Raw genomic sequence first — 25,910 nt, 5'->3', positions numbered from 1 at the left:
AATTTGCTCAGCTATTGTATTTTTCGTGGAAACAATGGAAGTACCAAATGTTCTTTGTCAAATAAAATTTGCAAGCTAGACAAGCATCTACGCAAATAGTCAAAATAATAACGAGACCCACGTACCAGGGTATAAAAGGTTTCAAATTTTAAATTTGGCCAACAGATCTAATTGATCCTACACCCGGTTTCTTGGAGCATCATGCGCTTGTTCCTAGTCGCGGTTTTGGCCGCTTATTTGGCCTACGCATCGGCCCAATCTGAATCTAAAACGGTAACATCAGTGGCCACTCCAGTCATAAAGGCGCAGCCGTGTTGTGAAAGTGTTCGTCAAACTCTTATTGAAATACGAAAAGATATACGCCTGTGGCTACTCGACAGGCTTTTCGGAAAACTAGTTCTTTTGCACGACGGAGAACTTCTCGGCAATCCAAATTATGTGAATTGTGTCAACGGAAAAAAACAGCTACCACTCTTAGATGGAAGCTCTATTACGGATCAATCTGCATCTACTACAACTGTAGTAAATGTCATTCCGGGATCCTCTTCAAATGCTGATGGAAACTCTAACCAATCCTCAACAACGACGACAACCACAACGACAACCTCATCCAATGAGGGCCAATCCACCACCTCATCTGACCCAACTGTAGAATCTACTCAGGGAACAAACGGAGAAAGCAGCTCCACTCAATCTTCGTCCTCTTCCACAACTACAACATCTTCAGATGAAGGTCAAACTGCCTCCTCTTCGGCTCCTGTCGTAGAAGTCACTCAGGGCTCCTCTTCGAATGCTGATGGAAACTCAACCCTATCCTCGACAACGACGACAACCACAACGACAACATCATCCGATGAGGGTCAATCCACCTCCTCTCCGGCTCCTGTCGTAGAAGTCACTCAGGGCTCCTCTTCGAATGCTGATGGAAACTCTAGCCAGTCGTCGACAACGACGACAACTACAACGACGACATCTTCCGATTCAGGAAACCCCACCACCTCATCTGACCCAATTGTAGTAGCTACTCAGGGAACAAACGGAGATAGCAGCTCCACTCAATCTTCGTCCTCTTCCACAACTATAACAACTTCCGATGATGGTCAATCCTCCTCCTCCCCGGCTCCTGTCGTAGAAGTCACTCAGGGCTCCTCTTCGAATGCTGATGGAAACTCAACCCAGTCCTCGACAACGACGACAACCACAACGACAACATCATCCGATGAGGGTCAATCCACCTCCTCTCCGGCTCCTGTCGTAGAAGTCACTCAGGGCTCCTCTTCGAATGCTGATGGAAACTCAACCCAGTCCTCGACAACGACGACAACCACAACGACAACATCATCCGATGAGGGTCAATCCGCCTCCTCTCCGGCTCCTGTCGTAGAAGTCACTCAGGGCTCCTCTTCGAATGCTGATGGAAACTCTAGCCAGTCGTCGACAACGACGACAACTACAACGACGACATCTTCCGATTCAGGAAACCCCACCACCTCATCTGACCCAATTGTAGTAGCTACTCAGGGAACAAACGGAGATAGCAGCTCCACTCAATCTTCGTCCTCTTCCACAACTATAACAACTTCCGATGACGGTCAATCCTCCTCCTCCCCGGCTCCTGTCGTAGAAGTCACTCAGGGCTCCTCTTCGAATGCTGATGGAAACTCAACCCTATCCTCGACAACGACGACAACCACAACGACAACATCATCCGATGAAGGTCAATCCGCCTCCTCTCCGGCTCCTGTCGTAGAAGTCACTCAGGGCTCCTCTTCGAATGCTGATGGAAACTCTAGCCAGTCGTCGACAACGACGACAACTACAACGACGACATCTTCCGATTCAGGAAACCCCACCACCTCATCTGACCCAATTGTAGTAGCTACTCAGGGAACAAACGGAGATAGCAGCTCCACTCAATCTTCGTCCTCTTCCACAACTATAACAACTTCCGATGACGGTCAATCCTCCTCCTCCCCGGCTCCTGTCGTAGAAGTCACTCAGGGCTCCTCTTCGAATGCTGATGGAAACTCAACCCAGTCCTCGACAACGACGACAACCACAACGACAACATCATCCGATGAGGGTCAATCCACCTCCTCTCCGACTCCTGTCGTAGAAGTCACTCAGGGCTCCTCTTCGAATGCTGATGGAAACTCTAGCCAGTCGTCGACAACGACGACAACTACAACGACGACATCTTCCGATTCAGGAAACCCCACCACCTCATCTGACCCAATTGTAGTAGCTACTCAGGGAACAAACGGAGGTAGCAGCTCCACTCAGTCTTCGTCCTCTTCCACAACTATAACAACTTCCGATGACGGTCAATCCTCCTCCTCCCCGGCTCCTGTCGTAGAAGTCACTCAGGGCTCCTCTTCGAATGCTGATGGAAACTCAACCCAGTCCTCGACAACGACGACAACCACAACGACAACATCATCCGATGAGGGTCAATCCGCCTCCTCCCCGGCTCCTGTTGTAGAAGTCCCTCAGGGCTCCTCTTCGAATGCTGATGGAAACTCAACCCAGTCCTCGACAACGACGACAACCACAACGACAACATCATCCGATGAGGGTCAATCCACCTCCTCTCCGGCTCCTGTCGTAGAAGTCACTCAGGGCTCCTCTTCGAATGCTGATGGAAACTCTAGCCAGTCGTCGACAACGACGACAACTACAACGACGACATCATCCGATGAGGGAAACCCCACCACCTCATCTGACCCAATTGTAGTAGCTACTCAGGGAACAAACGGAGGTAGCAGCTCCACTCAGTCTTCGTCCTCTTCCACAACTATAACAACTTCCGATGACGGTCAATCCTCCTCCTCCCCGGCTCCTGTCGTAGAAGTCACTCAGGGCTCATCTTCGAATGCTGATGGAAACTCAACCCAGTCCTCGACAACGACGACAACCACAACGACAACATCATCCGATGAGGGTCAATCCGCCTCCTCCCCGGCTCCTGTTGTAGAAGTCCCTCAGGGCTCCTCTTCGAATGCTGATGGAAACTCAACCCAGTCCTCGACAACGACGACAACCACAACGACAACATCATCCGATGAGGGTCAATCCACCTCCTCTCCGGCTCCTGTCGTAGAAGTCACTCAGGGCTCCTCTTCGAATGCTGATGGAAACTCTAGCCAGTCGTCGACAACGACGACAACTACAACGACGACATCATCCGATGAGGGAAACCCCACCACCTCATCTGACCCAATTGTAGTAGCTACTCAGGGAACAAACGGAGGTAGCAGCTCCACTCAGTCTTCGTCCTCTTCCACAACTACAACAACTTCCGATGAGGGTCAATCCGCCTCCTCCCCGGCTCCTGTCGTAGAAGTCACTCAGGGCTCCTCTTCGAATGCTGATGGAAACTCAACCCAGTCCTCGACAACGACGACAACCACAACAACAACATCATCCGATGAGGGTCAATCCACCTCCTCCCCGGCTCCTGTCGTAGAAGTCGCTAAGGGATCCTCTTCGAATGCTGATGGCAACTCTAACCAATCCTCGACTACGACGACCACATCAAACATCAAAGTCTCTCAAGGAACAAATGGTGGCAGTAGTGGAAGCCCTAAATGGACTAAAGCCACAAAAACATATTCGTCAAAAACTGTAAGAGTTCCGAAGTCAAGCAGAAACTCTAGCTCTAGCGAAACTTCAACAACCATAACGACAAGTTCTTCCTCCACTCCTCAGACCAAATATTCTTGGTTACGCTCTTCAAAGAAATCGTATATTGGTGGCAAGTCTATAAAATATCGGACCAAGCGCTGGACTAAAAAGTCACGTAAAAATACCGATGGTAGTTCCACTATTATTGCAGAGGAATCGTCTGACTCAATAACAGATGCTGGCGTTGATGGCACCCAAGGAAATGTCTTGAACGATGTTACCAAGGAAACCTCAATTAGCAATGGTGGGAATACCACCCGATCATCAACCACAACAACAACAACAACTACGACCACCAAAGGAAGTAAGCAGTCAGGTATCTTAACTGTTCCTGCGGTTGATGCCAGCATAGTGGCTAATGGGTTAATATCGTCATCAAAAACTACGACCACATCCACAAAAGGAAGTAAATCATCCAATACCGTGTCCCTACCGGAAGTTGATGCCAGCTTAGCCATCAACGGCGATGTTTCCCTCCCAAAGATAGACTTGAGTCTGCCTCAACTTGATGCCAGTGTAAATGTTAATGGTGGAAAGTCAAGCTCTACTTCATCTACAACAACTACGACAACATCCACAAAAGCAAGTAAACCATCCTTGTCTCTTCCGAAAGTTGATGCCAGCTTAGCTATCAACGGCGATGTTTCCCTCCCAAAGATAGACTTGAGTCTGCCTAAGCTTGATGCCAGTCTAAATGTTAATGGTGGAAAGTCAAGCTCTACATCATCTACAACAACTACGACCACATCCACAAAAGCAAGTAAACCATCCTTGTCTCTCCCGAAAGTAGATGCCAGCTTAGCCATCAACGGCGATGTTTCCCTCCCAAAGATAGACTTGAGTCTGCCTCAACTTGATGCCAGTGTAAATGTTAATGGTGGAAAGTCAAGCTCTACATCATCTACAACAACTACGACAACACCCACAAAAGCAAGTAAACCATCCTTGTCTCTTCCGAAAGTTGATGCCAGCTTAGCTATCAACGGCGATGTTTCCCTCCCAAAGATAGACTTGAGTCTGCCTAAACTTGATGCCAGTCTAAATGTTAATGGTGGAAAGTCAAGCTCTACATCATCTACAACAACTACGACAACATCCACAAAAGCAAGTAAACCATCCTTGTCTCTTCCGGAAGTTGATGCCAGCTTAGCCATCAACGGCGATGTTTCCCTCCCAAAGATTGACTTGAGTCTGCCTAAACTTGATGCCAGTCTAAATGTTAAAGGTGGAAAGTCAAGCTCTACATCATCTACAACAACTACGACCACATCCACAAAAGCAAGTAAACCATCCTTGTCTCTCCCGAAAGTAGATGCCAGCTTAGCCATCAACGGCGATGTTTCCCTCCCAAAGATAGACTTGAGTCTGCCTCAACTTGATGCCAGTGTAAATGTTAATGGTGGAAAGTCAAGCTCTACATCATCTACAACAACTACGACAACATCCACAACAGCAAGTAAACCATCCTTGTCTCTTCCGAAAGTTGATGCCAGCTTAGCTATCAACGGCGATGTTTCCCTCCCAAAGATAGACTTGAGTCTGCCTAAACTTGATGCCAGTCTAAATGTTAATGGTGGAAAGTCAAGCTCTACATCATCTACAACAACTACGACCACATCCACAAAAGCAAGTAAACCATCCTTGTCTCTCCCGAAAGTTGATGCCAGCTTAGCCATCAACGGCGATGTTTCCCTCCCAAAGATAGACTTGAGTCTGCCTCAACTTGATGCCAGTCTAAATGTTAATGGTGTAAAGTCAAGCTCTACATCATCTACAACAACTACGACAACATCCACAAAAGCAAGTAAACCATCCTTGTCTCTTCCGGAAGTTGATGCCAGCTTAGCCATCAACGGTGATGTATCCCTCCCAAAGATAGACTTGAGTCTGCCTCAACTTGATGCCAGTCTAAATGTTAATGGTGGAAAGTCAAGCTCTACATCATCTACAACAACTACGACAACATCCACAAAGGGAAGTAAGACATCGAAAATCTTGTCTCTGCCGAAAGTTGATGCCATCATAAAGACGATTAAACCCACAAACATTTTTCCAAAGATAGTCTTGAGTCTGCCTAAACTTGATGCCAGTCTAAATGTTAATGGTGGAAAGTCAAGCTCTACATCATCTACAACAACTACGACAACATCCACGAAAGCAAGTAAACCATCCTTGTCTCTTCCGGAAGTTGGTGCCAGCTTAGCCATCAACGGCGATGTTTCCCTCCCAAAGATTGACTTGAGTCTGCCTCAACTTGATGCCAGTCTAAATGTTAATGGTGGAAAGTCAATCTCTACATCATCTACAACAACTACGACAACATCTACAAAAGCAAGTAAACCATCCTTGTCTCTTCCGGAAGTTGATGCCAGCTTAGCTATCAACGGCGATGTTTCCCTCCCAAAGATAGACTTGAGTCTGCCTAAACTTGATGCCAGTCTAAATGTTAATGGTGGAAAGTCAAGCTCTACATCATCTACAACAACTACGACAACATCCACAAAAGCAAGTAAACCATCCTTGTCTCTTCCGGAAGTTGATGCCAGCTTAGCCATCAACGGCGATGTATCCCTCCCAAAGATAGACTTGAGTCTGCCTAAACTTGATGCCAGTCTAAATGTTAATGGTGGAAAGTCAAGCTCTACATCATCTACAACAACTACGACAACTTCCACAAAGGGAAGTAAGACATCGAAAATCTTGTCTCTGCCGAAAGTTGATGCCATCATAAAGACGATTAAACCCACAAACATTTTTCCGAAGATAGTCTTGAGTCTGCCTAAACTTGATGCCAGTCTAAATGTTAATGGTGGAAAGTCAAGCTCTACATCGTCAACAACAACTACGACTACATCCACAAAAGGAAGTAAATCATCCAATACCTTGTCTCTTCCGGAAGTTGATGCCAACTTATCCATCAACGGCGTTGAGTCCCTCTCAAAGATTGACTTGAGTCTGCCTCAACTTGATGCCAGTCTAAATGTTAATGGTGGAAAGTCAAGCTCTACATCATCTACAACAACTACGACAACATCTACAAAAGGAAGTAAATCGTCTGAAACCTTGTCTGTACCGAAAGTTGATGCCGGCATATCTATTGATGGCGGAATATCAGGATCAACATCCACTAAGACCATTAAAATAGCCTCAAACAACTCTGTAGCTCCCAAGTCTAGTTCTACATCCAAAACTACGACCACAACCACTACATCAAAAACTTCATCGGTCCCAAAGCAAATATCCAACCCTATTCGGTTAACCCTACCTACCATTAACGCAGGTATTACTGTTGGTGGAGGAGATGCTTCGGGCTCGTGGTCGAAGCTAATTAAGAGGAGCACCAGCAGCGGTGAGACGAATGCCAGTGATGGTTCATCTCTTTCCGGTTCTATTGTAGGTGCAGGTGGATCTCGAGCTGGGGAATCATGGTCTCAGCGATCGGGATTTTCTGGTGACAGTTCCAGTGCGAAGAGATCGCAGTCCCAAAGCACGAAGTCTTGGACCCGAAGCGCTACCCAAGGCAGCGAAAGCTTGGCTGATGGTGCAGTATCCGCCGATGGCCTGAATGTGGAGGGATCGGAGAGTTCCAATGACGCAACTGCGATCCAAGATGGATCTGTCGGTGTAACCGGACAATATCCATACTGGTGGGGCAACGGACGTTGGGTTGGTGTTGGAGCCAGGCCAAGTTGGAGATATGGATGGCGTCCTTATGGAAGCGGATGGGGCAGATGGAACAATCAATATTAGAGTTGGTTCGTGAGAATGGCTAAGGCCAAGGTAATACGGCTCAAGACTTTAATGTACACGATTGTAAAATATATGCATACGAATATTAAAAAATGTGTTCATTTTTGGGGTATTTACGTGTATACTAATTGATGTAATCCTACTTTTTAAATGCTGACCAATGTAAGCAATTTCCTTGAGCTTCATAAGTACGAACATCTCAAAAATAAACAGAGCTTTCATAAGTTATAGAGATTTGCCTATTGATGCACAATTCCCCATTCATTAAAGATGACAAAAACAAGAATAATGAAAATCAAAAATATAAAAACTGAAACAATTATTTTAATATATGGTGGACAAAAATAAACAGAGCTTTCATAAGTTATAGAGATTTGCCTATTGAGGCACAATTCCCCATTGATTAAAGATGACAAAAACAAGAATAATGAAAATCAAAAATATAAAAACTGAAACAATTATTTTAAGATTGTTTCATTTCATTTGCATTTTATTGACAGAAAACAATTTTCAGATAAGAATCGGTCTAGAAAAAGAAGTAGAATTTGTTTCCACTACCGCTGCCGTTGAAAGCCCGGGTAAATTCCGTCCAAGACCATTGCGGAGCTGGCGGAGATTCTGTCGTGGTTTCGGAGGCTTCAGTGATAGTGAAACTTTCGGCGTTGGCTCGCAAAATCGCCAACAGTACCAAGATAAAAGTAATAAATATAACCTGTGTCTTCATAGTGGTTTTTTTTATAGACTAAAATTTTGGCTTTGTGCATGGATGTTTTATACCTTTTCTAAATTAAACGAATGTTGTCCTGCGATAAATATTTACACATGTGTTTCACAGCATAATCTCTAATGACGACAAGTCAACAACCTGCGTTTATTTTTTTAGCGCGTGAAAAGATTATAAACATTTTCTGAAGTTCTGGAATGATTGGTGTTGTGTATAGAATTGTACATACTTTATAAATCATATTTAAAATATAAGAAGAACAATATTTAAGTATATGTACATTTGTTTAATAAACCAAAACTCAGAACTTAAAAAGTGAGCAAGTATTTAAAAAAAGTTTTATCGAAGCAAATACGTTTGCAAACTTTTATTAACAATTACATCTTTTCATAGGGCTTATGTCATTGGTGGGCGCCTTACATCGTGGCTTATGTCCTTGCTAATCTTATGATATTAAGCTTGGTGATGGAGTTTTTGGTTGAGTGCATATTTGATATTCTAACAAACGCTTCGTTATTTCCTGAAGTTGTCTGTACCTTAATTATTTTAGTTATGTTTTAAAATGAAGAGGATATACAAAATCAAAGTTCCATGTTCCAATGTTTCGCCGTTCCATTTCTCAGATGATGGTATTTTTACAGCAAAGAGCCGCGGTCACACTGGACAACGTGCACAAAATAAAAAAATCGAACTACAGGATTATCAACAATATAAAACCCCCGAAATATTTGAAATACATTGACTAGATTTCGCTGCAAGTCGGTGGCATCGGAGTCAGAAATCAATAATCGCCGAGTTTTAGGTAACGATGGTAAGCAATGGTAAGCAACAGCAAACACAGCGCACACACACACACGCACACACACTTGCACAAAAACAGATGAAAATCTGGAAATTGTCTTTTTTTTTGTAGTTTTGTACTGCTCAGAGGAGTCTTTGTGATTTGCTGCCACAATTAGGACTGAAAAGTGATAGAACACACTAATCCTACGATAAACAAGCACCGATTTCCCCAGCAGCAGTCAAGAGAAACTCCCATTTCCGTCGGTGAAAGGAACCAGTGGGGTCGCAATTTCTGCGACGACATCTCATCTCGGACAAAGAACGCATAGTTTTCTATGAGCTGTGTGGATCGTGATTAACAATTAATGAGGTGTCCCTTTATGACGCTGACGCACAGTTATCGACCTAAGCAAATTGTTAAATCCAACCGATAGCTAATAACAAAGAAGGGAAAGAAAGAGAAAGAGCACAGCAAGGGACACAAAAATAGCAGCACACCACCATGACAATCAAGCCAGTGAGCGCACCACCGAGCGCGAAACGCGTGGCTGGAAATGTGGATCCCGATAACAAGGAGGCCCAGGTGGTTGTGGTGGAGCAGTCGGTGGTCAGCCAGACCCATAACCATGCCCACAACCACCGCAACGTCGTCATAGATGGGCAGGTGAGTGGTTCTGAAACGCCTTCTGGGACTTGCCTATTAATATGCACCTTCGTTCCGCCCTCATTTTAGAGCCCCCAGAGGCGTGGCGAGGTCTACGACGAACTGGCACGCACCCATCGCTGCAGCCCACACAAGAGGTGAGTTATAGCAGTGGGCCCCCTGGATTTCCTGGGGTGGGGCTCCACGCCCTGTACCAGCTGCATTTAATTGGTTAACTCGCCTGATGGTAGTACCCTTACATTCTGGGACATGACCTATAGTTCACAGAAATTTAGTAGGGCCTCCTTCTAGAAAATTGAATATAAGAGCGAACTATAAAGTTTCTTCTGTAAATTTACAAAATATTCTCTATTGAATTTTCACATCTACTATTCAATGCTTTCCGTAATGCAATAGTTGGCAGTCAGTTTTTAAATTCAAAATTCTAGCAAAATTTTTTCGGAAATATATATTGTCGATTTTCCGTCTTTCCACCAGCACACGCTCGAAGCGTCGAGATCACCACGAAGCTCATGCACACCTCTATAAACGCGATCGTCTTGAGCGCGAGAAACTAGTCCATCCGACGGCAGCGGCGGGCAGCGGAGCACCTGGTGTAACTGGCAGCAAATGCAACAGTCCACCGTTGGCTTCAACTTCTGGCAGTAGCAGTCCGTCGGCGGTTGGCAGAAACTCACCCGAACACTTGGGACTGGGTTGCACCACGGTGCCCACAGCTCAGGTCCAGATGTCTCCGGCTACGGCGGCAGCCAATTTGCTAAAAACGGTGGAGGAAACCTTTTCCGGTTACAATAGCGGCGATGAGCACCTTCAGCCCAAAGAGCGATTGATTCCAGTGGAAGAGTGGCAGCGACGCGACCTGGAGTTCGCCAAGTGTATGGAACAGCGCGGCTACGAACTTAAGCCTGTCGAGGAGGATGGCGCCTGCCTGTTTCGCTCCATATCCCTTCAAATATACGGCGACGAGGAGATGCACGACGTGATCCGCCAGCACACTATGGATTACATTGTAATGTTTCATCTGAATGCACACTCTAATTTGTCCTAACAATACTGGTTACTTATGCAGCACGAGAATCGGGAATATTTTGGTCAGTTCGTCACCGAGGACATCAATAGCTATATACAGCGTAAACGAGCTCGTGATGCCCATGGCAACCACATTGAGATCCAGGCTATTTCCGAGATCTACAGTCGTACCGTCGAGGTATACTGCTACCAGTCAAGTAAGTATGCAGCTAAGATTTAAAATGTCAGTATAGAATATGAATATGATAATTCTTATTTTGTAACGTATATTATTTGCAGATCCCATCAATATATTTAACTCGGAACAGTCGCAGGCAGGCTATCCTCCGCTGCGGTTATCCTATCAGCGCGGATCCCACTACAATGCTATTTTGGATCCCTACAACGCCACCGTTGGCGTGGGCCTGGGCTTGGCTGGATACAAGCCCGAGATCCAAACCAAAGAGGCTGCGCGTCTCAGCGAGCAGTTGGAGATCGAACAAGTATGTAATAGTAAACATATTTTTAAGTGACATCCATTTACACAACCTTTTAAATTGCAGACCATGTTTGAAGATAAACTAAAGACAACAGACTGGGAGGCCACTAACGAAGCCATTGAGGAGCAAATTGCACGCGAGTCCTACCTACAGTGGTGCCGCGAGAATATGCAACGCTCGCGCAGCAGCAATACGGCGGCAGGATCAGCCACATCCTCAACGGTTACCTCTGCAGAAGCGCTTACCGATTCAGATGCCTCGCCCTCAAAATACTCTGTTTGTGGGGGCACCGGCAGCAGCGGTAATACACCTGTGACATTGACCAGCGGTAGTGGTGGTGATGGCACAGGCCCCGCCTTTTCGCTGTCCCCTAAAACACTTAGTCAGTTTAGTCACAAGCTGCCGCCTGAGGTGAACGAGCTGGGTGGCTACGATAGCGATGCTACAGACATGAGTAGTACCAGCTCGGTGGGACACTGCGGAGGCAGCTCATCACCGAGCACAGCTGCAAGCCAACGTTCCGGCAAGGGATCCAAGTCACAGCGTCGCACTACAGCGCTTAGAAAGAAGCGACGACACGAAACTCGCGAGGCGCCTTTGGCTAGCAAGAGGTTGGTGTTTGTGACGACTTGTGGTCCAGCGTACTGAGGTTTTAAGTTCCTTCCTACCTTGCAGCGCCGAGGCTCTGGAGGCTCCGCTGAGGAAGAGTCCAAAGCGCGATTCAGCGCCATCAGTGGCACGAGCTAACACGCCAGAGGCTGAGCAGCGTCCCTCCACCTCGAAGCAGTCGTCTTATTCGCCACAGAAGAGCGGGGATGGCCAGTCACCTAGGGAGCAGAGCTACTCCAGCTTTTACCAGGAGCTGCTCGAGGCATCCTACGCCAATGAAGGTGAGTTGAAATCATACGAGCAATAATATATCTAAACATTTCTCCCTCTTGATGGCAGGCGCCAACGAGAGCGAAATGCTGCAGCAAGCCATCCAGATGTCCACACGCGATTACATGGAGGACCAAAAACGAAAGTTTCTTTGCGGACCGTAGAAGGTCATCCAATAGACACTCCTCGTTCTTTGTACAGTGATTTAGCAGTTATTTTCGCAACAAAATGAAACACAGAACTTACCAAAACAAAAAGCAAAAAACGAAATACGCAGAAATTATTCGATCTTGAATGTTGATGAGTGGGCGTGAAACGAAGTTTGCGATTCGAGCAATTGTCATCGTAGCACACCCGCATTTGCACATTAACATTCTCACATAACACTATCCCTATATATATTATAAACATATATTTTTAATAAGGCCTCGTTGTATAATCACTAGAACTAAAATTAAAAAAAAAATATGTTAGGTTCATTTTTAATTTTTTGATTCATATGTGTATAAAGCACAAACTCCACCCTGCGCGTTTTTTTTACCAAGAACGAATATACCCTCCACACCACGTCCCTTTTCCCATAAAATTAATGCATACTTTGTAATTCGTCATAACGTTAAGCTTAGAAAAGTACGCACGAAAGAACGGTAAATCAAAACTGCTCGTACATAAATAAAGGATATACAACTAACACATGGACATATACAGAATACGGATAATAATACGGATAACGCTAATTAATTATTTAATTGACTACAATGAATGGTGCATAATAATCGTAATTTATGAGTACTCTAAATAAAGCAAATAAATAACCCCAAGGAAATAAAACTGTTGCTTTTCTGAAAATGTATGAAAGAATGAAATAGTCTTACTTCGGTTTAGATCAAATTATATAATTTACTGCTTATTTACAAGGATTTTTGTGTTGGATTTATCGGTGTAGCAAAAAGTTATACGTACATTCACAATTTTAGATTTGTTCCTACAAGTATGTGTAAATCTAAATTGCATTTGTTTACATAGTATATAAATATATAGTTCGCTGCCAGTGAACAGTGTTCAAGTATTCGTACAGGTGTATGTACATATGGACGACATACATACATACAACATTGATTCTAATTGTAGAAAAATACATTTCACTAAAATACATTGCGTATAAAATTATTATTCCTTTGCACATTTGTCTTAAATTAAAGTATGGAGTGTTGGGGCGACAACCTCACTGGGATCGTATTTAACTATTGGAATGGAAATGCAATGCTTAAGTAAAGGAAATCGTGCTATACAAATGCTTATAGTTTAAAAAATGGCTTGTGTGCAGGTTACACATTCGAGATCTGTTGAAACGCTTGCAAAAAAATTCAAATAAATAATTTTTTAAATCATATACCTAATTCGCCTGGGAAATAATTCGTAAACTATTGGAATTCAGACATAATTAAGCTAAATTTTAAAATATCTCATCGCATGTAGTTCTATCCCAGTGAATGCACTTTCGTTTGTGGAAGGTTCCCATCATTATCCCATCGCGAACTTACGATTAAAGTTGTACAACGTTGAGAATTCCCTAAGGAAAGTCTCGAAGACATTAGCTAACATCCTCCTGTTTGTATTATCCGATTTGTGAGAGTCAATTAAATTGTGTGGACCGAGAGAGTTATTTGTTATTTTTGAGCAGCCGAGCCCCTGAGGACTCAGATGATACTAAATTGAATTTCGCTTTAACTGACTTTACAAAAATCATTTGGCTAATTTATCATTTGCTGCTGTTGCTGCTGCTGCTGCGAAGTCTGTTGCTGCGTTGTCGTCTGCTGCTGGGTGATCACAATGTGATGTTGCTGCTGCTGCTGTTGCTGCTGCTGTTGCTGCTGCTGCTGCTGCTGCTGCTGTTGCTGCTGCTGCTGCAACTGCTGCTGTGCGCTGGCCAGCTGGTTGGCATGTTGCAGGGCCGCCGTTGTGGCCTCCGTGACGACAGGTTGCAACATACTGGTACCGTTTTCGCGCCGCACATGGCTGTTCAACTCGGCCTTGACCCTCCGAGCGATGTGGGAGCGGGTGTGTTTGCGCAGGTGATCCTTGCGGTAGAAGCCCTTGCCGCACTCGCCGCACTGGTGGCGCTTCTCGCCGGAATGGATGACAAAGTGCAGACTCAGTTGCTCCTTCCGCTTGAAGGCCTTCAGGCACACGGTGCAGATGTAGGGTCTCTCCGGATTGTGCGACTGTTTGTGGCGGGTGAGGTGATCCTTGCGCTTCAGCGACGCCTGGCAGATGTCGCACACGTAGCGCTTCTCCAGGTTGTGGCCCACCAGATGCACTTCGAGCAGCTCTGGCTCCGGATAAGCCACATGGCATTCGGGACACATGTACAGCGGACTGCCGTCGAGTGCGGTGCCCAGGCGAATCTCGCCGGGTCGCAGTTTCGTTTTCCGGTCCTTGCTGCGCTTTTTGCGCTTCTTCTTCTTGCCGGAAGTGCCGCCGGATCCGCCGGCCGTCGTCGCTGTCGCCGTCGTCGCCGTCGCCGTGACCGCCGCCTGCGTCTGCACCTGCAACGTGGCCTGCTGCTGCGGCTGCAGCGTCAGCTGCTCCTGCTGAGGTATACTAATGGTTGTCGTGCCCAGGGTGTTGATCCCGATGGCTGGTCCCGTCTGCACCTGCAGCACCTGAAAGCAAGCGTAAGCAAACTGTATAATCTTAAAAGTGGTGATTTATAGTGACTTACCACATTCTGTTGGTTCTCCTTCTTTATCGTCTCCGCGGAATACTTGAGGAAGTGATGCAGCGACAGGGGCAACGTGTTGGCTGGAAGATGCGAGAGGTAGTCGGCAACTGTGGTTCCCGGCGTCAGAGTTTGCCACGAGGTATTCTGGAGTACTGCAAGTATTAATTGATCATTGGATTAATCTAGCTAAGCAATCCTACCAATCTCATCTTATCTAGCTCTCACCTTGCTGCTGGAGGATGGCGTTGCACAGATCTTGGGTGAGTTCCTGTGGGGCGGTGACCTGTTGCTGCTGCATCTGCTGCTGCTGCTGCTGGCCGGAAGTTCCCGCTTGCAGCGCATCCGCTGCAGCACTCGTCGCTGTTGCACTTGCATACGCAACAGTTGCATATTGCGTCTGCTGCTGTTGCTGCTGCTGCTGCTGCTGGGAGGAAGCCACCAAGTGGCCATTGTACTTGTCACCCTGGAGAGCATCCTCCTGGCCGCCACGGAACTTGTTGCCACTGCTGCCCTGGCCCGCCGTCATGGTGGCCTGGCCAAAATGCGTTACCTGTTGCTGCTGCTGCTGCTGGTAGCGATTGCTGCTGCCGGCCGCATCCTGCTGCTGCTGCTGCGGATTATTGGTGCCCGTCACAGCCACATCCGTGACGGCGGCGGTCACGGTGGAAACCAGGGGAGCTGTGCTCGTCGTGAATTGCGGCAGGCCGGGAATGTTGCCGGGAAAGGTATTGCCAAACGGGGTGAAGTTCATTGTGCGTTCGTTTCTCAGCTAATCAGGGGATTCCAGGGGGATTTCAATGGGATCTTGTGCGCGGAGAATCAGGCTTCTAAAATGAGACATTTGTGGGTAGGCAAAGTATTAAGTTAGAAGCCTTAGTTATGTTTGTTGTGTTAGTCTTAAATATTCCCTTGATTTTGCCCTGCAATTTATGGTAAACACAATATACCATGTTTAAACGTCGATCTCATGCATATATTCATAAATGGGTTCAGCCAACTGTAGCCAACCGCAGAATAACCCATTAATCCGTGGATTTCCCGAAAATAGACAAACCAAAGGTGGCTAAAACTGCAGCACAATTTAAGCTTAGAAGCCTTTTGAATGGAAAGTGAAAACAGCGCTGCAGTTGTTGTTATTTTAGCTGACTTGCCGAACCGGAGGACTCACACACACGCACACCGTCGTCTAAGCCGCCACCCACCGCCCACCGCCCACTTTGCATTTGTGGAGGTGACGATAAAAAAGAGCGCGAATCCTGCGCGCTGTGTGAGAGTGAGAGCGACAGCGAGCGAGAGAAAGAAGGAAGGAGGGAGGATGGAGGAGGGAGGAGGAGGCGCCGAGGTAGGAGCAATAAAAATCGAAGGGGGCTGGAATTTTAGCGGGGATTCCGTCGATGTCGACCCACTATATGCGATTTAGTGTGTCGGTACATTAAGATTAGGTTAGGGCTGGCCTAAAGCGCCAGTGCGTGGGTTTCGCGAATCAGAAAGTGATAAATAGGAGGAGCGGAATGGAAATTAACACGACAATGTAACGCATACGCAGTGTGGGACATTCTAAACTGACTCGCATGTGCCAAAAGCCAAAGGCTGCGCCATATCGATTTTCACTAAGCACGCCAAATTAGTGTCGTTTCTAATTGTGCACACGCATATGTATATTTGCTTTTCTCGTCGCGATAATAAAAATAATAACAAAGTGGAGTTTCCAATTTCGCCGGTTGTTAAACAGCAGACTTTCACTTGGCGAAAACACCGTCGTCGTTTATTTTTCCCATCTGCGCGCGAACCCGTGACACAATAAAACGCAAGGCGGGCTGACAAAGGAAAAGTGCAGCCAATTGCATTGCGAGCCCATTCTGGAGGTCACCTCCTCCGCGGCGAAAAATACGGCCAAAAAAAAGTATGTATTGTGTGGTATTCCGGTGGGGTCTTCGGATGCTTTTCCATACGGGCTGGTAGGGGGTTGCGTCATTTTCCGTACCGCTCACCGTCTGAGGTGCACATGCACATGCACATGCGAATAACACCCGCCGCATCCACATACGGAGCCACCTGGCGGCGTGTGGCGTAGCTTCACAACTGACTGCCACCGACCGACCCGGCGATATAGTATTCCGACTTTTCTCTCCGCCACGAGACATATAGCCTCGGCACTCGGGTTTTTCGCAGCCGGCACACGGCCACAATAGAGCCCCAAGCCCCAGCCCCCAGCCCCCCAATCCGATCCACCCATTTGGCATTAGTTGGTCTAACTACGCTCGTGTGCGGCAGAGAGAGAGCGGAGCGAGAATAAACAGCGAGAGCCAACAATTGGGGCTCTCGCAAAGTGGCTGGAATGAAAACACACTCTATTTGCCTTTCGAAAGGATATCCAACGTATCTGTTGGATGAATCTTTGGTCGTATCATCGAATTGATATGAACATGTAAGTTCATTTTTAATAGAAAGATCAAAACTACAAGCAATATCTTAATTAAGTAAAAATAAGTACTAAAATTAGTTCTTGAAGTAACACTAAATAATGTATTGCATCAAATAATTATAATAAATGAATACTATACAAACATTTTTATTCAAAGATTTAATTTAGGTACTTCAAAACTGATACATTTAGGCATTCCAATTCCTTATTTTGGATAAGTACAAGTTTTTTATTTACAAGTTTAAGTTATTTTGATCGTGTGCGACTGCAAGTGGAAAAAATAGGAAAGTAATTTCCATTTCCCTTTAGATCTTTCATAATTATAGCTCCCTATATGGCATTTCCAGTAGAGCCGTCTCCAAAGAAACTTTCTTGAGGTGCAGAGAACTGTGTTTCGGCACACAGACTCCTTTGAGACGCCGAAATCCTTTGCGACAAACGCACTTGGGATTATAGCAGAAATTTGCCGCGGGACAAAATTGTTCATCCGGGCATTTAATAATCATGCAGCTAACTGCCTCATTTTCCTCACAATCAACGCCCACAACTTGGTACTGATTTTCTGGGAATTTATTAGATAGTTCGTAAAATTATATTGTAATTTGTTTTAAGGTTAAGCGAATCACCTTTCTGATAACTTTTTCGACATAAAACTGAGCCGAGTAATGAAACACAACATGTTATTAGGTATACATTCATTGCAAAACTGATCGCATTAGTAGGAATATCTTTTTCTGATACCGACCAAAATCAGCGTTGCTAATAAGGTTTGCTACAACTTAAGAAGTTAAACATGTTATATAGTTATTATTTGACTGAATTTACTGGCCATAAGAAATGTACATAAATTCCAGTGCATTAAGTTATTTGCACTATTAAGTCAAGTTAATGCACTTTCTAATTAAATAAAAAATAGCCTGAGTTAGTTGGCTTGCAAAAAAATAAAACGTTTCAACTTGCATCACTTCCAACCCAGTTTTGAACTCTGTTTACTTGGCCATCTAACCCACCAAGAGCGCACAAATGCCCACTTCCCTGTGCTCCAGACATAAAGGACCTGCTCCCGCATAGAGGACCTCCTGCTCCGAGGACTGCACTTCGTGTGTGTGCGTGATTTGCATATATGCAGGCCAAGTCGAGCAGCAGCAGCCGCAGCCGCAGCAACAACAAGTGCAACCAAAACAAAGATGCTGCGCTCCTGACACTGAAACCCGCACAAGGCCAATCGACGAAATCAGGCCACGCACACGAATCCCGACACGCTGGCGGTGGCGGTGGCGATGGCGATGACGATGGCGATGGAGATGACGTAGCGCTGCGATGCGATGCCCCCGGCAATCGGCTTACCACAGCCTACTACAGCAGGCCGACTTCCCCGGATCCGGAGACACTCCCACTCCCAGTTCCACTCGATCTCCCACTCTTATTGCCAAACATCATCCAAACCCGGGAGCAGAGGTAACTGCACTCAGGCGTACACGGAGCACAAATTCTAGTTAACAATTTTTAAGGATATGTCATATGCTCGCTGCAGTTACCTTAAGCATTTCGAAATATCATTTGAAATTCAAATAGGTTACAATGGCACTCAACAGCACTTGAACATGAATTCCAAATTACAGTTCAGTTCCTATTAACTGAGAACTATTGATAATAATATATCTCTATATACATATGTATATCTATTATGTATCTAATAAATTTCTATTACATATAAATATTATATATTTATTTAAAATAGAACAGTTCTCCAAGACCCCTGGTATATGACTTCTCTTATGACTATTATGATATTCTCTTAACTTTTTTGTATGCTGCTTTTTTTTTAAAAACTGACAATATTTTTCGCAGTGCAAATGGATGTGCTGCAATCGGTGGCGAGCAAGCGCCGAGAACTCACACATTTCTGAATCGGAGAGTGAGAGTGTCGGCGGCAAGAGGCGGCTGGAAAAGTGGGTGGTGGTGGGGGCAATGCGGATGTGCTCGGCAAGTGCAACTCGCTGATGCGCATGTGGATGTGCAGTGGTGGGTGTGGGCATTGGGTGCGTGGGCACTTCGACGCCTTTCCGGCATTCAGGCATTGCATCATCACCATCACCATCACCATCATCACCGTCGTCGTGGTTGTTATGGCGGCGGGGTAGTGTTGAAAGCGCACATGCAGCTAGGCGACGCATCCTGACGTATTCTGCCGGTCAAACCTTTTCATTCTTACATTTCATTTTCATTCTTATTGAGCAGAATGTGTTACAAGTGGCGGACAATGTCGCTCAACAGCGATAACAATTTTTAAAATATGTTGTTCGCCTAAATACAGGTAAAAATACGTTTATTTCAGTGCTAAAACGTTTCGAAATTTAAATTCTATCAGATGATATTTTTAAAAAATATTGCCTACCTTTCGGATACGCCATGTAAGTACTAAAGTAATGGTGCGTATACTTGATAATATTGCGTATACGTAAAGTGTATATTCTCAAGGAAAGTTTTTATAAATCTACATGAAAAAATCGTTTTTAATTAACAGGAACATAAAAATTGCTGAAAAGCAAAGCAGTTTAGCTTAGTGCCCTAAAAAGATGGTTCTTCCCACTGTGCGACATTGTCATTGGCAGTTCGAGTGGGCCGTAACCGTGTCCGTATTCGTACTCGCATCCGTATCCGTATCTGTGTCCGTGTCCGTGTCCGTGTCCGTGTCCGAGTCCGTTGCTGTGCACCCGCCGATTTGGGAAAGACGAACTGTGAGGCTGAGTGCAAGTCGCGCCCGCAACACCCGTAACTCCCACGGCCCAGATCTCCGCCACCCTCGCAGCTGTGTTTGCACCGTGAAAGTGAAACTGCGACGCACGGCAGAGCCGGAGTTTGCAGCCGGAGCCGTTGTTGTATCCGCAACCGGAGTCGCCGAAATGCCATATTCGTGGCCGTGGCCGTGGCCATGACCCGTCGTCTGTGCTGCGCCGTGCATTCTGTATTCCATTCCGTATTTCGTATTTCGGGGCCGGGGCCGGGGCCGACACACAATGCACGTACACAAGATTCGGGGAAATTCGGAAACGCGGTCATATGATGTCGATGACGTCGATGTCGGCTGACTCCGCATTTCGATGCAGGCACATTAAATGCTGATTTATTGCCCGATTGTGTGCGCATTAAGTAGCCGGCATTCTGCCGAAAGTGCGTTTCCTGATTTAAGAACTTGGCCAGACTTTGGTAAGAGGTATGACAATTATCTCTCAAAATTGATGTGTTCCGGAAAAAAATATATTTAAAAAAGAAAAGAAAATAAAAAAATTAGAATAAAAAACTATAAAATAAAAAATTTGGCATTACTACATTCTTTTTTATACACTTAGTTTGAGTTTAATATAACAAGCTACAGACAGTTTTCTTCTTTGGTAAAAAAAATTATCACAAAAATAATCTGAATTTTGTACCGTCATTTACAAATCTTAAAGTATTTCTAGTGTATCTTTTTGCAAATTAAATGCGCGGAATAAAACTTAACAAGCAAGGTTCGGATCATCATTTATTATGAAGTTATTAAATAATGTATTTTAAGGTGGAAGGTTTATATAAATTAAAAATGCCTAACTGCATGTACGGTATCTGATGGTCTAAACACACAACTTCTCATCTTGTTTCAATATTGCTTCCAATAGTTTGTTGCAGAGTGCACGCCATTGAGGATTTGCCACGAGTCATTTAATGAACTAAACTTTGGCGCTTTCATTTGTGTGCTTCACAAAATGACCAATTGCTGGATTAAATTCACTTAAGTGATTTGCATGTGCGAAAAGTGCTATGTACTCACAGTTTTTCAGTTGCCCAGCGGTTTATTCACATTTGCCGGTTCTTTGGCTAAAAAGCACGCAAGTAACATGCTAAATACAGGTTGCAAAACACTCAGCAGACACACGATTTCACGCGATTTTGTTGACGTTGAGCGAACGAATTGGTCGCGTGAAAGTAACAACGCGATAAAATTCGCAGCGCGGCAACGAATACCAGTGCAAAATTTGTATTTTGGGGGCGTAACGCCGAGTTTAATTCAATTTGTTTCGATTTGAAGCGATTGGACCGGATAACGTAGTGTCGGCGCTGACGTTATAAAGTTAACTGATTGAAAGTGCGTTCGTCCGGCGCCTAAAATTGTGTAGAGTTTGGTGACGAAGAGCCGATACTCGGCAACCAATACAGATGCCGAAAGTAGCCAGCCATACCAATACCGTGGCACATTCGGTGGACTAGCAGTTTGGTCAAATGTTTGCCGGCGGCAGACAATTATTTACTCTTTAAATTGCCGACAAGGCGACACACACATCAGTGCGAATATATGTATGTGCACATACACACCCACACAAACGCACGCATGATACTCCTCCCTCTCTCGAACACATACACGGGCACCTATGCCGGCTACTCGCTTTCGCTTTTGTGTTTGTTCTCTCGCCGGCTTAGTGCCGAACGCTCATCCTCATCTCCACCCCCCTTTTGTTAACCTTACATCTAGTGCTGAAATCCCCTCGTTACCTCCCTTTCGTCACTACTCATCTCAATTCGCTTAACTTCGGCACCCTTCGGTTATCTCTCTCACACTAGGATGCTGTGCTCTCTGGAATTCGTGGCTCTCTCGCCAGCCATATTCTCTCATTGCAATTTTCAGTGGCCCGTTAGTTAATTTGAGCGCGCGCCGTCAGGTATGCAACAGTTTTTTTCAAACGCATTTTTAATAGACATTTTAGCCTGCATCAAATCTAACAAAACCTACTAAAATTCAGCAGTACATAAGAATTTACATAAGTGCTCTTATGTGTTTTTGCGATTTATATGAATATGCACAAAAAGCACTCTTTGTTTAGCTTAAAGGGAGGTCCACAAATCATTGCCTATGATTCGAGTTGTTGACGGGTATGGGATGTGTTAAATTTTAGTAAGGATGATATATGTATACATGCATTTCTTTGCCCATCTGTATGCAAGCAATTAAATTCAGAAATTGATTTATTTTTCTTAAGGAGCTCCTTCCCTTAGGTGCATGCTTACACAATGCAATATCTCAATTTTCCAACGAAAAAATGATTTCTGTCTAAAGGACATGAAATATTGGTTCCATTTATTAAATGTATAAAGTTTATAAAAGTACATTTAAATTTAAATATTTAATGCATATGTATTAGATAGATGTAAATATATTAATACTGAAAAATTATGGCCGACAGCCACAGAAGCTGGCGCCGAATCTTTATTTTGCCTGCAGCGCGCAATAATAATAATGAAATTGTTAATTAATTATTGAAAAACAATGCGGCATTTTAACCACACAATGGTTTGGTTTGCTGTTTGATTTTTTTTTTTCAATTACCACAATTTCAAAAATATATTTTATTTACAGTATTTAGTATTTACCAATGCATACTAAAAATAGGTTTCTATAAAGTTTAATTTTAAAGAATTATTTGTAGAAGCGAAAACCACAAATATGGTGTGTAATATATCTGATAACTTTGTTCTTTAAAGTATTTATGTAAATATTATAAAAAAACTTAGGTTATTTCACTGCAAAGAGTCACACTCTCTCCTTTGCGCCTTTAAAGCGAAGTAATCTGTACAAATACAATATACATTAAATCAATACTCGCATGTAAAAAAAGGGGCACAAGACCGACTTTTGTCTAAGGTCCTTACACTTCTCTATGCACAGATTTGTGCCAACTGCAAAAACGGACCAGCAGAAGTGGAGCCCAATAGAAACCAAATCTAAACAACACCGGAACACCCCGGCAAGGTCACATCGACACCCCCAAAAAACAAATGGGGAACCGAAAACTAACCAAAAACTAAAAGTGAATCGAGCCAAACGATTCGGAGTGGCCCAACCATTTGAAGTGGTGTGGAAAAAGGGAGCATTACCCGGCAGGCGGAGCTCTGCCGAGCGCCAAAAATTCATTCATAAAATTCTAAAACGCGCTAAAATCTAAAATTCTAAACAAAACCAGTCGGCAGTCGGCCGAGTGTGCGGAGTTGGCATTTTAGAGTTGGGAATGGGCAGTTGGCAGTTGGCAGATTGGCTGGAGGAGGCCTTCTGAGGAGAACTCATACGCCCGGTGCTCCTCTGCCACTTGCTGCATGCCCCGCCATTGGGAAACTGTGTGTGCCACGCGTAAAAAAACACCCACAATTTTCGGTGATGCACAGTTGGTTGGCTTGCATGTTGGCCACTATCCAAACGACCCAAGTATATATATCCAATTTCAAACAGGACAATTCAAACAGGAACTAGCTGATGGGAAATAAAACTTGGATTAGATTAGGCTTGATTTTAAGAATGGATTAGAGTCGGCGCATTTTACTTTAAACTTATGAATCGCAACATTTTAAATTTTGAATCACAACTTAGTTGTTATGGCTTACGTTTTAGTATGGGAATGTCGCTTGGAAAAAGAACAGTATGACTTAGAGAAGTTTGACTGTACTGATGCTCTAGGGGTTTTTGGTGTACCTCGTTACACCAACTTCCTACGGGGATACTCCGCTTTGGGGTAACATACTCAGTTTCTTGTGCCCCAAAATGTGTGTTACTTGTGCACGTCCCAACAGTATGCAATGCATTTCGCACACAGGAAATTGCACTAGGAGACGTTTTGCACACAACTGTACTTGCTCATCGACCATTTTGTTATTATTTTTAGCAGACGGCAGAAAGCAAAATCAAACTAAAAAATGGAATTTTATGTATACACATAATAAAATATGTATACAGATTTTATATAATAAAAAAACACTTTTACATAAACGCACAGCCCCACACAATTGCATCAGTTTGTATGCCTAGACAAATGCGTATGTAGAAGTTTTGTAGTATCCTAAGGCCTATGTTGCTTGTGTGCGTGTGTGGGTGCGTTTTTCTGCATCGTATGCTCGTTTGGGTGTGTGCGTGTGTGAGTGTTGCATCACCTAACTTCATGGTGAAGTGCAACAAACTCTGCTCTACACAAAAACGCCGCCCAACAAAATGCAATCAAATGGCAAAAATTTTGCCAGACTGCAGGCAGGCAGCAACAACAAACGTTGTTGCAACAACTGCAACTGCAATCTCCCGTCTGCCACATTCGCAAGCGGGCGGCAAAGGGGGTGGTGGGTGTTTGAGGGGCTGGTTGTGGGAGGAGTTGGGGCGACAGTCCAGACACAGGCCATAAAACAGCAAAAACAAACTGCATGTGAAACATTTTAGTTGCATTTTCTATATGAAAGATTCGCACCAGAGTGAACCCTATTTGCATATGAAATGTATAATCAGAATGTTAACCATTTGCCACTTACCTATTTTGCTTTCATAGTGCTATAGAATATATTAATTAATATTAAGATTGTAATAGAAATAACCAATGGCGGTAAAGACCGCCACGGCGTATTATCAGTTTTCTAAATGTAAAATTTAATTCTTGTGAGATAAGTGTATGTAAAACAAAAAAAAACAGTTGAATTAAGCGTTAGAATCTAATTACCGAAAGTTAGTGTTTATTTGGCATTCTAGCTAGTTCTTTGGAAGGTCCACCCTATTTACACGTAAATGAAATCGCTTGGCACGAACGTGTGTGGGTGCATAATCCATGTGCATATATAAATGTACAAAATCAACCCTTAGCTTTTGACTAGCCGCTCAAAAAAACAGCATCTGTGTGCGTACGAATGTGCATAAAATAAATTTCATTTAAATTAAAATAAATAAAACTCGTCCCCAAGCCGACGCGTCTACCCAAAAACAAGAACTTAGACAAAGCGCAGACACATCCATAATAGTCAGATGCCAGTCCGCAACACCCAGAACTGCCAATTCCCCAAAACGGCACGGCTGCAGATGAAACTGTCTGGACATCGAAGAAAAAGCATTCATTAGGCCGACTGCAGTCTATGCATTTTAATTGATTGCCAGCCGTCTTTGTCGGCTTTATTTTTGGCAAAATTCCATTAATCTCCGGCAATACTCGGACATTCCGTCTAATGTCATCAACTGCAGAATCTTTCTGCACGAACAAGATGCTGAATGGAGTTTCTCAAAGGAATCGAAAAACTGATTATGAAATCATTCACTGGTCCTGCAGTTCTCAAATGGCATTTCATTCAATGCCATTGACAAGCGTTGATAAAATTAAAGTTATTTAGCTTCACTTACCACAATCTATTGAAATCCTGTTAAATACTGTTATTATTGTACTTATTTTCCAAACTAGTATGCTCCTAATGAAGTTTTTGTATTACAATAAATATTTTTAAGGTCCTATTTTACATTACATTTTAAGGTTTTTGAGGTAAGCTTTCTAAAAATTTTATATGTACTGAAAATAACTACTTTTTATTAGTCTCCTCTTTTTAATATTAATTGAAGAACCACGCTGTACAGGAATAAGGAGTTGTTTCCGTAAGTCAACCGTTAATCTGCGGCAGATAAAGTCCGCGCGCTCAATAAAGTGAAAAGTCAGAGCAGCATCTGCATCGCCATGCCACTTCCATCTTGCCACTTGCCACTGACCCCAACCGCAATCCGCATTTCGCCGCAAGATGGAGCCAGTGAGGTTTGGGTGTCGGTGGTGCCACCAGCAACACCACCACCCACGAGAAACATGCCACGAAGACGGAGGCAGACATTAACCAAACAAGCGGCGGCGGTGGCCAAAAGGGAACACGTCCACGTCCTCGACCTAGTTCAATGGCAATGTCATTGTGCCACATTATCGCCGGCAACGTCGTCCTCTGCTGGCTCAGTTGGC

At 44.3% G+C, this 25,910-nt stretch overlaps 5 protein-coding genes across 8 annotated transcripts; 3 read left to right on the top strand and 2 right to left on the bottom strand.

Annotated features, from left to right (window-relative positions):
- The first annotated feature begins 157 nt into the window (after positions 1-157).
- LOC6544725 (serine-rich adhesin for platelets) lies at positions 158-7,495 on the top strand. Its single transcript, XM_026978163.1, has 2 exons — positions 158-6,052; positions 6,149-7,495. Exons 1-2 carry the CDS (start codon positions 202-204, stop codon positions 7,432-7,434), a joined length of 7,137 nt encoding a protein of 2,378 aa, XP_026833964.1. The 5' UTR covers positions 158-201; the 3' UTR covers positions 7,435-7,495.
- A 415-nt stretch (positions 7,496-7,910) lies between these two features.
- On the bottom strand, positions 7,911-8,172 carry LOC113563932. The gene has a single exon (XM_026977588.1). It carries the CDS (start codon positions 8,156-8,158, stop codon positions 7,961-7,963), a length of 198 nt encoding a protein of 65 aa, XP_026833389.1. The 5' UTR covers positions 8,159-8,172; the 3' UTR covers positions 7,911-7,960.
- Positions 8,173-8,756: 584 nt separating this feature from the next.
- Positions 8,757-12,823, top strand: LOC6544724 (OTU domain-containing protein 5-B). Of its 2 annotated transcripts, none has more exons than XM_026977246.1 (9): positions 8,757-8,969; positions 9,072-9,605; positions 9,675-9,742; positions 10,083-10,614; positions 10,675-10,831; positions 10,914-11,116; positions 11,177-11,724; positions 11,789-12,003; positions 12,062-12,823. In XM_026977246.1, the coding sequence occupies exons 2-9, from the start codon at positions 9,444-9,446 to the stop codon at positions 12,154-12,156; spliced, it is 1,980 nt and encodes a 659-aa protein (XP_026833047.1). In that variant the 5' UTR covers positions 8,757-8,969; positions 9,072-9,443; the 3' UTR covers positions 12,157-12,823. The 2 variants fall into 2 exon arrangements, with proteins under 2 accessions (XP_026833047.1, XP_026833046.1); XM_026977245.1 differs by having other exon boundaries at positions 8,757-8,979.
- Positions 12,824-13,649: 826 nt separating this feature from the next.
- LOC6544545 (vascular endothelial zinc finger 1) lies at positions 13,650-16,808 on the bottom strand. Of its 3 annotated transcripts, none has more exons than XM_026977722.1 (4): positions 16,702-16,808; positions 14,943-15,544; positions 14,718-14,869; positions 13,650-14,658 (listed from the first exon to the last, which is right to left on the bottom strand). In XM_026977722.1, exons 2-4 carry the CDS (start codon positions 15,466-15,468, stop codon positions 13,747-13,749), a joined length of 1,590 nt encoding a protein of 529 aa, XP_026833523.1. In that variant the 5' UTR covers positions 15,469-15,544; positions 16,702-16,808; the 3' UTR covers positions 13,650-13,746. The 3 variants fall into 3 exon arrangements, with proteins under 3 accessions (XP_026833523.1, XP_001972407.1, XP_026833522.1); XM_001972371.3 differs by having other exon boundaries at positions 16,709-16,728; XM_026977721.1 differs by lacking the exon at positions 16,702-16,808 and having other exon boundaries at positions 14,943-15,885.
- Positions 16,809-18,218: 1,410 nt separating this feature from the next.
- Positions 18,219-18,734, top strand: LOC6544544. Its single transcript, XM_001972370.3, has one exon. The coding sequence runs from the start codon at positions 18,266-18,268 to the stop codon at positions 18,602-18,604; it is 339 nt and encodes a 112-aa protein (XP_001972406.1). The 5' UTR covers positions 18,219-18,265; the 3' UTR covers positions 18,605-18,734.
- The last annotated feature ends 7,176 nt before the right edge of the window (positions 18,735-25,910 follow it).

The sequence above is a fragment of the Drosophila erecta genome, unplaced genomic scaffold (genome assembly GCF_003286155.1).
Source record: "Drosophila erecta strain 14021-0224.00,06,07 unplaced genomic scaffold, DereRS2 tig00000021-arrow-pilon, whole genome shotgun sequence".
Classification (NCBI taxonomy): domain Eukaryota; kingdom Metazoa; phylum Arthropoda; class Insecta; order Diptera; family Drosophilidae; genus Drosophila; species Drosophila erecta.
The sequence above is the reverse complement of the archived record's forward strand: the minus strand, read 5'-3'. Positions and strand labels throughout refer to the sequence as shown.